Below are 14,160 nucleotides of genomic sequence, written 5' to 3'. Positions count from 1 at the left end.
GGGGGGGGGGCCCTCAGCTCAGTGTGGGGGGCCCCTCTCAGCGGGGCACCTGTGATGTCTGGACCAGCTGCTGGGCTCAGGCCCAGTCGAGTCGGGTCCCAGGAGCTGGAACCAGAATCAAAGCCGACGGCTCCCAGAGAGGAAGAGAAACGATAAACTAGAGAGAGAGAGAGAGAGAGAGAGAGAGAGAGAGAGAGAGAGAGAGAGAGAGAGAGAGAGAGAGAGAGAGAGAGAGAGAGAGAGAGAGAGAGAGAGAGAGAGAGAGAGAGAGAGAGAGAGAGAGAGAGAGAGAGAGAGAGAGAGAGAGAGAGAGAGAGAGAGAGAGAGAGAGAGATTCCTCATTCATCACGGTCCCTGATTTATTCATTCCTTCATTTATTTATTCCTGTTTGTTGAAGAAATAATACATTACACTGCAGGTAAAACATTTTTTTATGTTTCCTGTAGCTCTGTGGACATTTATCTTTTCTGTTTGTGTAAAAAGGAATCCTCTCCTTCTGTTAATAATCATCGCCGACCTCCACATTTCCTCTGTCATCTTATTTCATGCGTCTCGTCTCTAATTGGCCGTTAGGCAGACAGATCTATGTGTCAATTAGGCCTCAGCAAATGAAGCTATAATTAGGTTGAATTCATTGACAGTAATTAGTACAGTGACAAATTAAAAGGAAGCAGAACTGATGTTTCCTAATGATCCCAAAATACCATCTCCATTCTAAAAAGGTGAGACGACAAGTTTTAATCATCTGACGTTTGTGTTTTTAATTAATTTGAGTTTCTGGATCAGGAAAATAACGTAATGCCTCCTAGTGGCTGACAGATGTACTGAACTAACTTCACCCATAATAAACCACTGCTCCCACACTGGACCTGTTGGAGGTCGATTATATTAAGATGTTTGAAAAGAAGCCTGATTGGCTGTGAAATGGTAAAAGGTGGTGACATGTTATTAAATCTTGGTGGAGGTCATAGAAGTATTTTGTTTTTGTTGTTAAAAGGAATTTAATGAATTAGAATTTTAGTTGTATCGAGTCTCATAGTTTCCATCTGTCATATTCGTGAAGCTCCTGCTGGAGTCAGACGTCAGAGCAACATGGCCGCCATGTGGACACGGTCATAGATATAAATAAAGTCTAGATGTCTCGGCCAATGGAGTCAAACATCCGCACATGGCGGCCATCTTGCCACAGGCAGCTCGCTCACCCATAACATTGTGTTGTAGTGGTACGTACTTTTTAAATAACCATAACTTGCTAAATTCTCAACCGATTTTTAAACGGTTCGGTTTGTAACAAACGTCAGATATGTAGTTATGACACTGCATACTTATGAATAATTATGTTATTTTCTAAAAAATAGAATAATGTTCTATATAGGTACAAGATTTCCCTTTACAAATATACAATAAGATTTCTTTTCTTTTCTTTTATTTAAAAAGTACATGTTTCACTACCATCACAATGTTATGGGTGGGCGAGCTGCCTGTGGCAAGATGGCCGCCATGTGCGGACGTTCGTCTCCGTTGGCCAGAAACGCGGACGAGACATCTAGCCTTTATATATATATCTATAGACACGGTGACCAGCCTCGTTTCACCCGGTTTGCTTTGAGATTTTAAAAGTTCAGCTCCAGAGACCAACCTGAAGGTTCAAAGGTCAGAAGTGAAGTGTTGCATGCTGGGAAATCCCTAAACTCGCCAGCCTGCAGTGTGGATCGATGAGCCCTGACGGCGGCCTGCTCTGTTCCTCACGTGTGATCCATGTATGAAGTGTGATGTGTCCCTGCTGGAGGCGGAGCTCCAGCTCGCTGCTTCCTGCTGCTCAGAGCCTCTCAGGCTGTGACGCCGACTCTTCACCTGGGAAATCTCCATGTGATCTTTAAAACGCCTGATTGCAAACGGTCGGGTCTGATGTGAAGCGGCTCGGCCGACACCAATCAGAACCGTCACACTGAGATGACTGAATTACACTGATTAATAATTGAGTCCTATTAAATCCTCTCACTTGCTCCAGTGAACGGCTGCAGAGGTTTTAAATCTGTCAGTGAGTCGTTGAAACAACACAAGTGACCTTGAGCTGAACAGAACGTGAAGAATTGAAATACGACTTCTCTTAATGTTTCATCCTCACGCTCAGGGATTCATCTACTTCAAGAGGATTATGTTCAAACAGGATTTCATTTGATCTTTATTTCACAAAGATAAAACTCGTACTGTTTCACTTTTCCTCTTAAAATCCAGTTCGAGTTTGAAAACGTGATTTTTGTCTATTTACCCAAATCTAGAGGCTCATGGCAGAAGAACTGAGACATCGTTTGATCGGTAACGTCTTCATGTTCCTTTTTATCAGTTTTGTTACTATCTGACCCTATGAGAAATCATACATTAATAACAACTACCACATTATAGAAGAACCTATAATTACAGACACCATCTTTAACGGACATTTATTTAAGGTCTTCTCACGTGTCCCATTGGCTAACATGGAGGAGAATGTTTTGACCTATACTGCAGCCAGCCTCCAGGGGGCAATCCACACTGGCTTCACTTTTGAGGGCCATCATGTCGTCCATCTTTATTTCCAGTTGTGTTGTCTTCTCTCTTCTCAGATTGAACCAGTTAATATTCAGCAGTTTTACCTGATAATTAAATTGTTCCTTGACTAATTGATGAATTGTTAAACTTGTGATCTTTAATTATGAGCTCAGGATGACAGCTCTTTAGACGAACACCATAAAGAAGGTTTTAATGATTCTTACCCAGTTTGTCGCTGGTGTCTCGAGGTCGATTCCCTGTCATGTTGGTGATAACAGTTGTGTTGATGACTTGTCGTGTGGAGCTCACACGATAAGTCATTAATTATTGTTGAGCAGATTTTCTCTCCATGTTCGTTTTTTCTTTGTGAATCTTTGCAGCTTCTTAAAGTAATAAAACCAGAGATACTCTTCAGTCCTGCTGCTGTGCGTGTTTCTGACACACAAAAACACAGTGAGTCATTATTATGTCAGCAAATTATCTCCGCATGACAATTTCCAGCTGAACAACGAATGTTTCTCCTGTTCCCAGGAGCAGGATGGCTGCTCCGACTCGTTCAGAGCTCGAGTCCAGGCTGACAACTTGTGTTTACTGTTGTTCAGTTGAAAGAAGCTCTGCACGACAAAACCACCACAACGACACAGAAGCTCATAGTTCAGAAAAGATAAGTGTTTGGAAAGAGGCGACTCTCAGGGCCGGTGCATCACACAACGGGCCCCTGGACTCAGACGTGTTAGCATCTTAGGTGTGTCTCTTTCAGTGTGAAGGCCCTGCTGCAGGGGCCCCTCTCTGTGTCCAGGGGCCCATAGCTTCATCAGGTCTCTCTCCACATTCTTACAGTAGGCCGGTTATCTCCAGTGATTTCTCTGCTGCCAGAGCTCTGACTGCTCTTGGCTGACATTTATGTCGAAGCTCTCTTAAGCCCAAAGACAGGATCCTCACAAATGTCACAGTATCTTCTCATCAGCGGTGAAGGAGGAGTTCTTGGCCGCGGCTGCGTCTGAAGCTGCAGCGATGCAGTTTGCCAATCGTCCATTTGGAGGAAACAAATAAAAGTGTCAGCTCTGCAGTGATGGAGTGTGTGTGCTGGTGTCAGGCCTCAGCTGTGGACCTGCTGCCACATGTTCATCCAGAGCTCTGTGTGCAGCCGGTTCCTCCTGCAGATAAATGACATGACGAGGAGGTTCTTTTGGAAACAAACACACGGCCCCCTTCCTCCTCTTCTTCACTGATCTGTGAGTCTGTGCTTCCATCGACTCTTAATTCTACTGCAGCTCAGTGCAGAACAGATTCAGAACTGATAATGAAGAAGCTTCTAATGTCCAAGCGCCGGCTCGTCACGCTCACAACGAGCTGCTCGTCGGTGAAGAAGATCCACGGCTCCTCAAACCACCTTTATTATATTATTTACTTTATCTATGGTTTCACTTATGTTTGTTTTGTCTGAGGTTGTTCTAAAGTTCTCGGATCTACTTGAGAGAACTCAATAAACCTCAGAGCTGATCCTGAGCAGAGGAATTCTTTCACTTTCTTCTCCTCATTGTTTTCTGACATTTTCTCTGATTTCTCAGAGAATGATTCAGGGACCTGATGAAAAATATTGGAAAGACTAATATTTATGAGACTATGAGATTTGGTGCAACTTGGATTTAAGGAACTGTTTTTATGTGGTTTTAATCATAAGAGAATATAGAGACTTATATACTGTAACATACCCATAAAAACACAGATCCAGCAGTTTAACACCGTGTGTGTGTCTCTAAGTGTGTGTGTGTGCGTGTATCGTTTGTGAAACCCGGTCTCTCCAGCTCTTCGTGGCTTTACGGTAAAGATCTTGGAGTGCACTTGGCAGTGGAGCCTCCTGAAGCTGACTCCAGATCAGATCCATCAGCCGCCATGTTGTGTCCCTGCTGAGCTTCATCACAGTGAAAACCTGGTTTGTTCTGTTTCTCCTCTTCGTCAACTCTCACACTGCTGCCTGCGGCCCCGCCCAAACTCAGCCTTCTCTAACGCTCATTGGTCCACACGCCCGTCACTCCGACCTCCCAACTCCTGATTGGCTCATCCTTCCTCTCGCGCTATGAAGCAGTAGCTTCAGCCAATAGCAGCTCAGAGGACGGGAAGAGAAGAAGAGAAGATGAAGACGGAAACAAACGGAAAGATGCTGTTTCTCTTCTTCACCTCTGCACGTTTTATTTGTTCCTCATCCCCTCGTTTCTTCTTCGGGTCGCCTCAGTCTGCAGCTGCCATGTCACTGATGTTCCTGATGCTTTTGTAATATGATTTTACAGCTGTACCTAATAAAGTGACTTCTGAGTGTGTGTAATACTTAATAATGCTCATTTATTCTGTTTATGTACAGGATGCTGTTAAATATGTAAGAGAACAGTACTAATGTTTGTGTTTTACTTTTTAATATACTTTTGTTAAACTGGTTTCTTTTCGTCTTTACTCTTATTTTCATCGTAACCATCTATTTGTTGACTTTTGAGCATATTGTGTATATTGTATATTCTCATGTTGTGGGACAGCTGTGTATTTTCTTTGCAGTTTTCACACTGACTCCTGAATGAAGATACTTTAATATGTTAAATAGAGGAAGAGGGAAGTTTATTAAAATAAAAGTAATGATGGGGATTAAAGGCCAAATGTGTCATTCAGGGTTTTAACAAATTCACTCGAGCAGGAGCCATTTTCCATCCGTGCAGTTTCTTATGCTCGTTTGTCACATGTTTGTTTGTATTATTCCCATTTTCTACATTTCCCATGTTTATATTGTTTGTTTTCTTTTTATTATTCTTATTACTTCTCCTGAACATTTCCTCATCGTGGAACTGATATAATATAATAATCTGATCAGAGATTCAGAGCCAAATGTGTTGTAGTTTACTTTACTGACTCACTGCGCATGTCTGTTGGGGGGGGGGGGGGGGGGGCTCTCTGTCTCTCCCTGTCTATCTGTCTCTCCCCCCCCCCCCCCCCCCCCCTCCCTCTCACATCCGGGAACTTCAGAATTACCATTGACAGCCGCAGCGCAACTTTTCCTGAGGCAAAGTGAAATCAAGCCGCGCACTCGGACAAAATCTAGTCCCCGCGTTTCAACTTAAAATTACCGACGGAACCGCCGGTCGCCGCCCGCCGGGACCCGTCGACGTTGGGCCGAGCTCCGGGGAGGATCCAGCCGGGCGCGGAGCGGCTCTCGCCGGGTTTGGATCACTTTTGAGCGCGGGGCGGAAAGTGTGTGATGAGTCCGGGGCTGCGAACAGAGAACTTGCCGCTGCGCTGAGGAGTTGTTCTTTCTCTTGTTATTGTGCCGGAAAAACTGTTTTCAATTCGCGGGAACTCGGCGGCGGCGGCGGCGAAAGTGCGAGAAAAGTGTCTTTGTGGCGGGGACATGGAAGTCCAGGGCCCGCGCGAGTCGCTGCAAGTGGAGCTCCAATGTCATCAGGTATGAAACATGGTGTTGTTCCTGGAGGAAGAGCAGCTCTCCCGGGCCGCCGGAGCTCGCGCTGCCGCCGCCGGGGCTCCGGGAGCGGCGGCCGCGGGTCGCTCTCACCGCCGCGCTGCACCTCCGCGGTGGTCCAGGCCACTTCGGGGAGTAGTTTGCCCGGCGGTGGGAGCTGTTTTCTGGGGGAATGTGAAGCTGTGATGCGGTGGAGGAGGAGGAGGTGGTGGTGGTGTGTGGAGATCAGGACGCGACCTGAATATTTATGAGGACTCCGGTTGTCTGTGGCCGTCAGCCCCGCTTTGTTTCCCCCACACACACACTAAACTTCGGGCACTTTCCCTCGGAGTCTCCCCGGGTCCTGAGCTGGTTCTCCCGGTGTCTGCTCCGTCAGGCCCGTGAACTAGTTGCACAGATGAAGCAGGACCCACAGGTAACATGGAGCCGGGAAACTTTACCAGTTCCCTCTCACCCTCCTCTTCTTCACCGCCACTTGGCTGCAAACGGCAACTTTTATTATTGTGTTGAAGCCTCGACGAGGAAGAGGAGGTGTTGGTCTGAGGCAGATTCAGAGAACACATGACCTCCTGCTTCACTGTTGTGTTGTTGTTGTGTTGCAGCTTCTTCCTCAGCTCAAAGTTGTGTAATGTTGAGAAATGTTAGCGTCCATTTTGTGTGTGTGTGTGTGTGTGGATCAGCTGAGTGTGAGTCCAGCATCATGGCTGAAGTTTGAAGGTGAAGCTCATCGCTTCGTTTCTATTGCGCCTCAATATTTCTGCGTCTTATTCTTTGCGTTAAATCTTCGTTACTTCGCACTTTGCTGTTATTTCTGCTCGGTCACATGATCGCTCCGGTGCCTTCGGATTCGCCCACATTACGCTTTCACTTTTTTTTTTTCTTGCCTTGCGTTTTACCCGCACGGCCTGTGAGTGTGTCCGGGAAGTTGGCCCCGGCTCCCGGTGCAGGTGCAGCCGGAGCTGGAGGCTGATGGAGGCTGCGCCAGCGTTCAGCACCTCGGCCAGCTCCTCCAGCTTCCACCGCTGCACCGCCCCGCTGCACCGCCCCGCCGGTCGGTCCCGGCCCGGCAGCAGAGCACCCAACTTCCCCTCCGCTGCTCTTCGAGCTAAAGCGACTCGTTTATTCAACAGCCGTCCAGTTGGATCGGACCAGTTCAACCAGTTCGGGCCCGGTTCGCTGTGCTCGACTGGGAGCGAGGCCGCTTCCGGTGGAATGCAGTTTTGTTAAACACATTAAACTCGCTTCTCTCTGAAAGCTGCAGCTCATCCTTTCATCCTCTGATCTTTATTATTCTGTTATCCTCCTCCGCCTCCCTCTGACTCCTGATGTTTGTGTTGTAGTATTTTCTCCTCATTCTTCTTCTTTCACTTTGGTAGTGGAAGCTTCCATTTTGAGAGCGAGAAGGGGGTGGTCCTGTCCCCCCCTCCGACACGGAGGAGAGGAGAAAAGTCTGCAGAGTTTCGTGCAGGAGGAGGTGGAGGAGGGGGGGATGGGCCTCATTCATGCCGAACATTACCATTTTGATTGCTTTGATGCTGTTTTTGGTTTGGAGGGGGGGAGGGGAGGCCGGCGGAGAGAAAAGAGAGAGACACAGAAAGCCCAGTCAGCAGCAGCTCGGCCTCCTCGTTGAATCACTCCTCCTGGCTCCTCTCGGCTCCTTCTGTGGTCGCAGCACAACATGTGACCTTTACTGCTCCTCATGTGTGAACATCCACAGCACAACCTCCGACTCCCCAGAAGAACACAAACTGAACTCTCCTCCAACTTTCATTAGAGAGTGAAAAATAAATAATTAGACACGTGTGACGAGGGAGACGAGGGAGACGAAGGCCTGGAGGTCGTTTCATGGTCACAGTCTGAGGGATCGAGGGAAGTTTCTCTCTGAGCTTTGGACGTGGAGTCCATGTTGTCAACCATCCTCCTTCTTCTTCTTCTTCTTCTTCTTCTTCTTCTTCTTCTTCTTCTTCTTCTTCTTCTTCTTCTTCTTCGATCTGTACATGTGACACTGACACAGTGGAGTTGGTTAATGGTTAACATTAGTTTTTAATAGCGCTGCCAAAACAAAACAGTTAACAACAACAACAACATCTGTTATGTTGTGGAAGTTGAAGATTGAAACAATAACCTCTGAACAGTTCAAAACAAACTTAAATATACAAATGTTAGTAAATCCTCAACTCTTAACAAATTTCCATTAAATGTAAAACCAGAAGTGAGGAAGCCTCTGGGACGAGAGGGGAGTCCAGGCTCCTACAACTTGTACAACTTCTGAATAATAAACCAACAACTACACTAGTTTAACACAAACTAACAGTTGATCACACAGCTCACACACCGGCTGATGTGCTCGTCACGTGCACACGTCCAACACGGAGCGTCGCTGTCTTCAGAAGCTTCATGAAGTTTATCGTGTTTCTCTCTTTACACTGAATCCTTCTCACACGGCTGCTGCATGAGTCTGGATCCTCTCACGTGAGATGCAGACACGTTGAGCTTGTGGTTTTTTGTTGTGGTGTCGACTGGAGTTTGTTGTGCTGCTAGTTAACTGAATGTTAACATCACAGAACCAGAACCACGTGGAGAGTGTGTTACCATCTGACTGTTTACTAGGAGGCTGCGGAAAAGTTCCAGAAAAGGTCCAGAGACACAGACTCAGACATTTGTTGTCATATACAGAACCTGCAGAACACGTGAGGAACACGTGAGGAACATGTGAGGAGCATGTGAGGAACACGTGAGGAGCATGTCAGGACTTCTGTGCAGCTCTGAGAACAGTTTGAATAAACGGGAGCAGAGTAGAAAACGCTGGGACGTGGAGCTGAATCTGGTTTTGTTGCTTCTCCTCCTCATGTGTTCAGATTCACTCTCAAGGTCTCTCTCTTCCTCTGTTCTGCTCCGTCTCAATCGACTCGTCCTCCATCGTCGTGTTCTGGGCCCTTGAAGAAGAATGGATTCATTGATTCTTTTTCTTTCTGCTCCACTTGCTCTCGGTTGCATCATGGGCCCGGTTCTTTACTCCTCAGGTGGAGACAGAAGTTGTTTTTCTCTTTTAAGAATCGTTTCTGCTCCGGTTGCAGTTTGTTCTCAGGCAGATCGTCATCGATTAGTGTGTCCGCTGCTTCTTAAGTGAATTTATGTCTCATACATGTTTTTAAAACTCATTTTATTCAGTTTCTGGAGTAAAGTTGTGTTTCTTGTGTTTAACAGCTCAGGTGACACGCCTGCTTCTTACACATTCAGAGAGTGAAGCTCATTAAAGCTTCTTTTATTTATTTATATATATATATTAATGTATATATGACATGTGAGCAGTGCTGAAGTAAAACTCACTCGAACGAGCTTCTCTGCAGAACAACTGAGTGGAATTCATTTATACGTCGGTGTGGATCAGTTGTGAGGAAAGCAGCCGTCTGATTGGTGGAAGGTGCCGTGTCAGCTCATTGGTTCAGATTCCACGCTGACTGACGCTCTGAAGCACAGATATGTTCAGTTTCACAAAATGATTTGTGTGTCTGTATTTTGCAGCTGCTCTGCTTCCTTTGTGTGTCGCTCTGTGGGCCGTGTTCACACAGGAAACCAGGTCAGCGCAGGATGAGTGCACTGAAGAGACGTTGATCTGCAGGTCATCGTCTCTCACGTCCGGGACAGCCTCAGGAAACTGAACGTGACTTCAACGGATCGTTTGTGTTTGTTTGTGTTTGTGAAATCTGCTGCGACTCGGACAGTTCACAGTGAAGAGTTGTTTCTAGACGGCGCCTGAGATCCGTCTCTTCTGCTCCGACACGTTTCCACCTCACACCTGTCGCACGTCTGCTCTTATCATCTCTGTTACTGGTCGTTTGAGAAGCTGCTGGTCATTTCCTGCTGGACGAGGGGTAAACCTTACAGGAAGTGATGTCACATTCAGCCGCGCAGGAGGAGGACGTAGGAGGGGCTTGTTTCTCTCATGGTCGCTAGTGAGCCGGTGAACTCTCTCAGCGACTGAAACCAAAGTGTGATCCCAGGACGTCTCATTACTGGTTCCTGCTGCGCTGATCAAACCAGCAGCAGGTTCAGGGATTTGTTTCTGGACGAACTCCTGGTTCCACAGAGCGGAGGCTAGTAAATTACCCAGGATCCCTCCAGGCGCACACACACAGGCACACACACACACACAGGCATGAACACACACACACAGGCATGAACACACACACACTCTCACACAAACAAACATACACTTAAGAAATCTTTCTCTCGATTCACTCTTCTTCTTTTCTCATTTAAAAACTGAAGGAAAATAACCTCAACAGTTTTTTTTACAACACAATAAAGTTCCTCAAACCCTTTATTTTTCTTAAGTCAGTTAAAGTAACAATAAGGCCACATATTAATATTACATTACCGGACCATAGAAATATTACATTTTTATACAGAAAAAACTACTCGATTACAAGTAAAAGTCCTGAATTTAAATGTGGTACAAACGACAAATTAAAAAACACTTTGTTTAGTGTTGGAAACTTTGAAGTCGTTGTCACGTTCTATGAATTATGATTGTGAAGCAGCTGGTGTCCACAGACAGATGCTCTGGAACAGACCCAGTTTCAGGACAGAAGGAGAATCGGTCTGAACGTGGGATTTGATGACATGTGGACTTTCTCTTCTCTGACTGGTCACATGTCGTCCAGGCCTCGTTCACAGCTCCATGTGGGTTTGTGACCCGGTCCCAAGTGGACGGTTCTAAGTTCAGTTCTCCTGAGATGTGTTATACAAAGTGTAGAAAGCTCAGAGAGCTGAGGAGAGCCTCTTGAGAGATGTTCTCCTGCTGAAGGTCTCATGGTCACAGATCATGTGTTTAACATCCGACTCTGTTCATGATTCACAAGAAGCTTCTTCGACAGGCGAGTGGTTCTGGATCAACAATGATTCAACTTCTTTTTGAGTCTTTTTAAAATATAAAAATACCAAATATCTCAGTTTGTGTTTGCTGCTCATTACAGTGACAGAAACACAACTCACTCACTTTCTCTCCGAGGTCGAGACTGAACTTTAAAACTCAACTTTAAGCTCAAGGCGAGAGGAGGAGTTTAAGGTTCTGTGGGACAGGTCATGTGACTGAGGGAGCGTCACATGACCCTGCTGTGATGAGTCTGAACCTGCTCAGGCTCTGAGGCGGCGGCGACTCATCCGCTTGTAGTTTTCTGTTTGCAGACTTTTTAATCATCACTGGAGGCGCTCGGCTTTAATCAAGAGCAACGAGGCAGGAAACCCTGCGATGACTCTTCCTGGGGGGGGGGGGGGGGGGGGCGCTCACGACCAACACGACCCGCGTCTTCACATCCAGTTTAAAAACCTCACAGGAGGAAGAACGTTTTCAAACTATCTACAAAGGTCGTAAAGACGTTCTTTCACGTCTCGTTCAATCTTCAGTTTGTCAGGAAACAGCTCGTCTGATGTTTCTGATCAGATGGTTTCAATCAGTTATGTGATGATATGAAAACAGCTGAGACTGACTCAGGATTGGTCAGGTGCCTGTGTGGGCGGGACCTTGACACCACGGCTCCACCTCCTGCTCAGACTCTGAATTCAAATGACGACAAAAACACAAGATGGCGGCGCCTGTATCCCAGGAGCTTTGGTTTCCTCTTTGTGGAGCGGGAGGAAGTCGTCAGTCGGATTCAGACACGTGACTGAGATCGACAGAAGTTCAGATCTTGAACCGTTAAGGCGCCATCAGGTGGTCGGGTCGTCACCGAACGCCTGGCCGGTCCCTGAGTGTCGGTGAACGGGTTCCCCCCCCCTCCGCGGCGTGGGCCCGGTTCTGTGTCTTCCTGCAGCCGCCCTGTGACAGCTCCTTATTACCCAACAGCAAACAGTGATTTCCAGAGAGCGAGAGGAAAGTGCTGACGTGGCTCGACCGCCGCCGCAGCAGCCGGAGCCGAGAGGCAGCGATGGATTAACCCGTGTTGACTGCTGCCTCCTCTGAACACTCGGTCTTCTTCCTGCTCACTGCAACAGTTTGAGACAAACACTAAATCTTCTGTTTTCAAATCGGAGGAAGCTCATAATTCACACACGGATGAATTCAACCTAAATCACAGTGTCAGCTGCTCAGCAGCACATTTACATGGGAGGTTTCATTTCCCAGAGAATTCACCTCAACCAGGCTTCACACAGCAAATCCTCTAAAACACCACATTGATCTTTACTGAAATCTGATTTTACAGTTTTCTTTTAAATATTTCAGCTCATGTTCTTTTATATTTTTCCTGGACAAACAGTGAAGACTTTCTTCATTCATGTGAAACAAAGAAGGAGCGTCCTGTTTTAACCTTTGACCTGTGATGTTTACTACTGATGATTCTTTTTATGATTAGTTTGAATCTGCAGATGATTTTCTAGTTTCAGATTCAGATGAACAATGAAACATCAGCAGATAATTAATATGAAATACAAATAGCTTGAACCAAAACCTGTAGCTCCGTGTATTTTAGAACTTTATCTCAAAATTATCACCATATTAAATAATATTGTGTAAATCTATTATGAATTTATGGTTTAATGGGTCATATCTTTTCTCTTCACCCTGATAATGTGAGTTTAAACAGGCCCATGTGTGTGTCCTCTCAGGTGTCGTGCCACCAGCAGCAGACTCACACGATGCTGTGGCTTCCTGTTAAACTTCTTCTTCATCCTCTCCAGAGAGTTTAGTCTTCGTCAGGTGGAAACATCCTCACCTTCATCATTTCTCCCTTCAGGAGGTTCAGCGGCCGGATTATCGTCCTCAAAGAGCCGTGACATCGTGTAATAATTCAGGAGCTGCCCGGATCCTGTCCGTCCCTCTGGAGACGAGTGTTGTGTCCACAAAGAGACGCTCAGAGACGTGTCCTCTGCTCTTTGAGTCCGTGACATCGCTCAATTTCACACAGACCTGAAGTTAATTGTTGCAGTTTCATGGACGTCAGAGTGTTTTCACTGACAGCAGACACACACACACACACACACACACACACACAGACACACACACACACTCACACTCTATCGGTGAAGGTGGTCTTTACAAAGTTCAGCTGGAGGCACAGTGATGACATCATTGACAGGATGTAGTTTATTGTGAATGTAACACAATGACCACCTTTAACACTCTGGCTCCGCCCACGAGACAAACGTCCTGTCTTTACACAGACTGAAAACACGTGCTAGCTTAGCAGCATTAAGGCTAACGTGTCCATTGTACTAAAGAGTGTCTTCCTCAGTGAATCAGACTCAGGTCGACACGGTCAGCTGATCGTGTGTGTGTGTGTGTGTGTGTGTGTGTGTGTGTGTGTGTGTGTGTGTGTGTGTGTGTGTGTGTGTGTGTGTGTGTGTGTGTGTGTGTGTGATATTCAGTCGTTTTCTCCGTCAGTCGTTCTGCTGAAGGACTCAATGAATAATTTCTTTCTGTGAGTGAATTCCTTGACACGGAGGCGCCTGGTGCACACTCTCGTGCACACTCTCGTGCACACTCTCGTGCACGCTCTCATGCAGCAGAATTCATCTCAGGTTAGAGACATTACCTACCTGTCAATCAATGAGCAACAGTCTATACAGGAAACTGGTGTTTTACCTTTATGATTAAACATGAAGTCATAATTCTGGCTGTGATTTTATTCTGGTATAATTTTGGTCCAGTTCAGCCTCCGTACTGTTGAGCTGCATCTACATGACCCTGGTTTCTTAAGAGGGGAGAATCCAACCTGTTGTTAATCTTAAGTGTTTCACTGAGGCCGAGAGGACACTCGATCAGAGACTTGATGAACTCACCGGCTGTAAGTAAAAGAGCAGCTCTGTCTTTTTTCTCTCAGATCAGAATCAGCTACTTGTTGAATCAGGTTTCCTGTAAAGGTCACGTCATCAGCAGCAGCGCCCGTATTGACTTTTCTTCTCTCGGCCCTCGATGAGGTTTTCCAGCTCCTCTCTGTGTAGAGCGGCGTGCAGAGCGGCTTGTAGAGCGGCTTGCAGGGCGGCGAGCAGCAGATGCAGCGTCTCTGGGCCGTGTCCTTCTGACAGTTACATCCCTGGAAGTCAGACCCCACCTTCTAGATATTATACAAATTATCCCCTGAAAATATTGTCTATAAGTTAATAAATGATCATCAGGATTTACATCATCTTTACCTCACAAGAAAAACTTTAGCAAAAGTAT

At 46.3% G+C, this 14,160-nt stretch overlaps 1 protein-coding gene across 1 annotated transcript in view; it reads left to right on the top strand.

Moving 5' to 3' along the window:
- The first annotated feature begins 5,787 nt into the window (after positions 1–5,787).
- Positions 5,788–14,160, top strand: part of phf21b (PHD finger protein 21B) — a 39,329-nt gene continuing 30,956 nt past the window's right edge. Inside the window, exon 1 of the mRNA XM_053414646.1 lies at positions 5,788–5,981. Coding sequence (XP_053270621.1) covers positions 5,928–5,981 — 54 coding nt within the window. The 5' untranslated portion in view covers positions 5,788–5,927. The remainder of the gene's footprint in view (positions 5,982–14,160) is intronic.

Source organism: Pleuronectes platessa, chromosome 22 (assembly GCF_947347685.1).
Source record: "Pleuronectes platessa chromosome 22, fPlePla1.1, whole genome shotgun sequence".
NCBI classification, from domain to species: Eukaryota; Metazoa; Chordata; class Actinopteri; order Pleuronectiformes; family Pleuronectidae; genus Pleuronectes; species Pleuronectes platessa.
The sequence above is the reverse complement of the archived record's forward strand: the minus strand, read 5'-3'. Positions and strand labels throughout refer to the sequence as shown.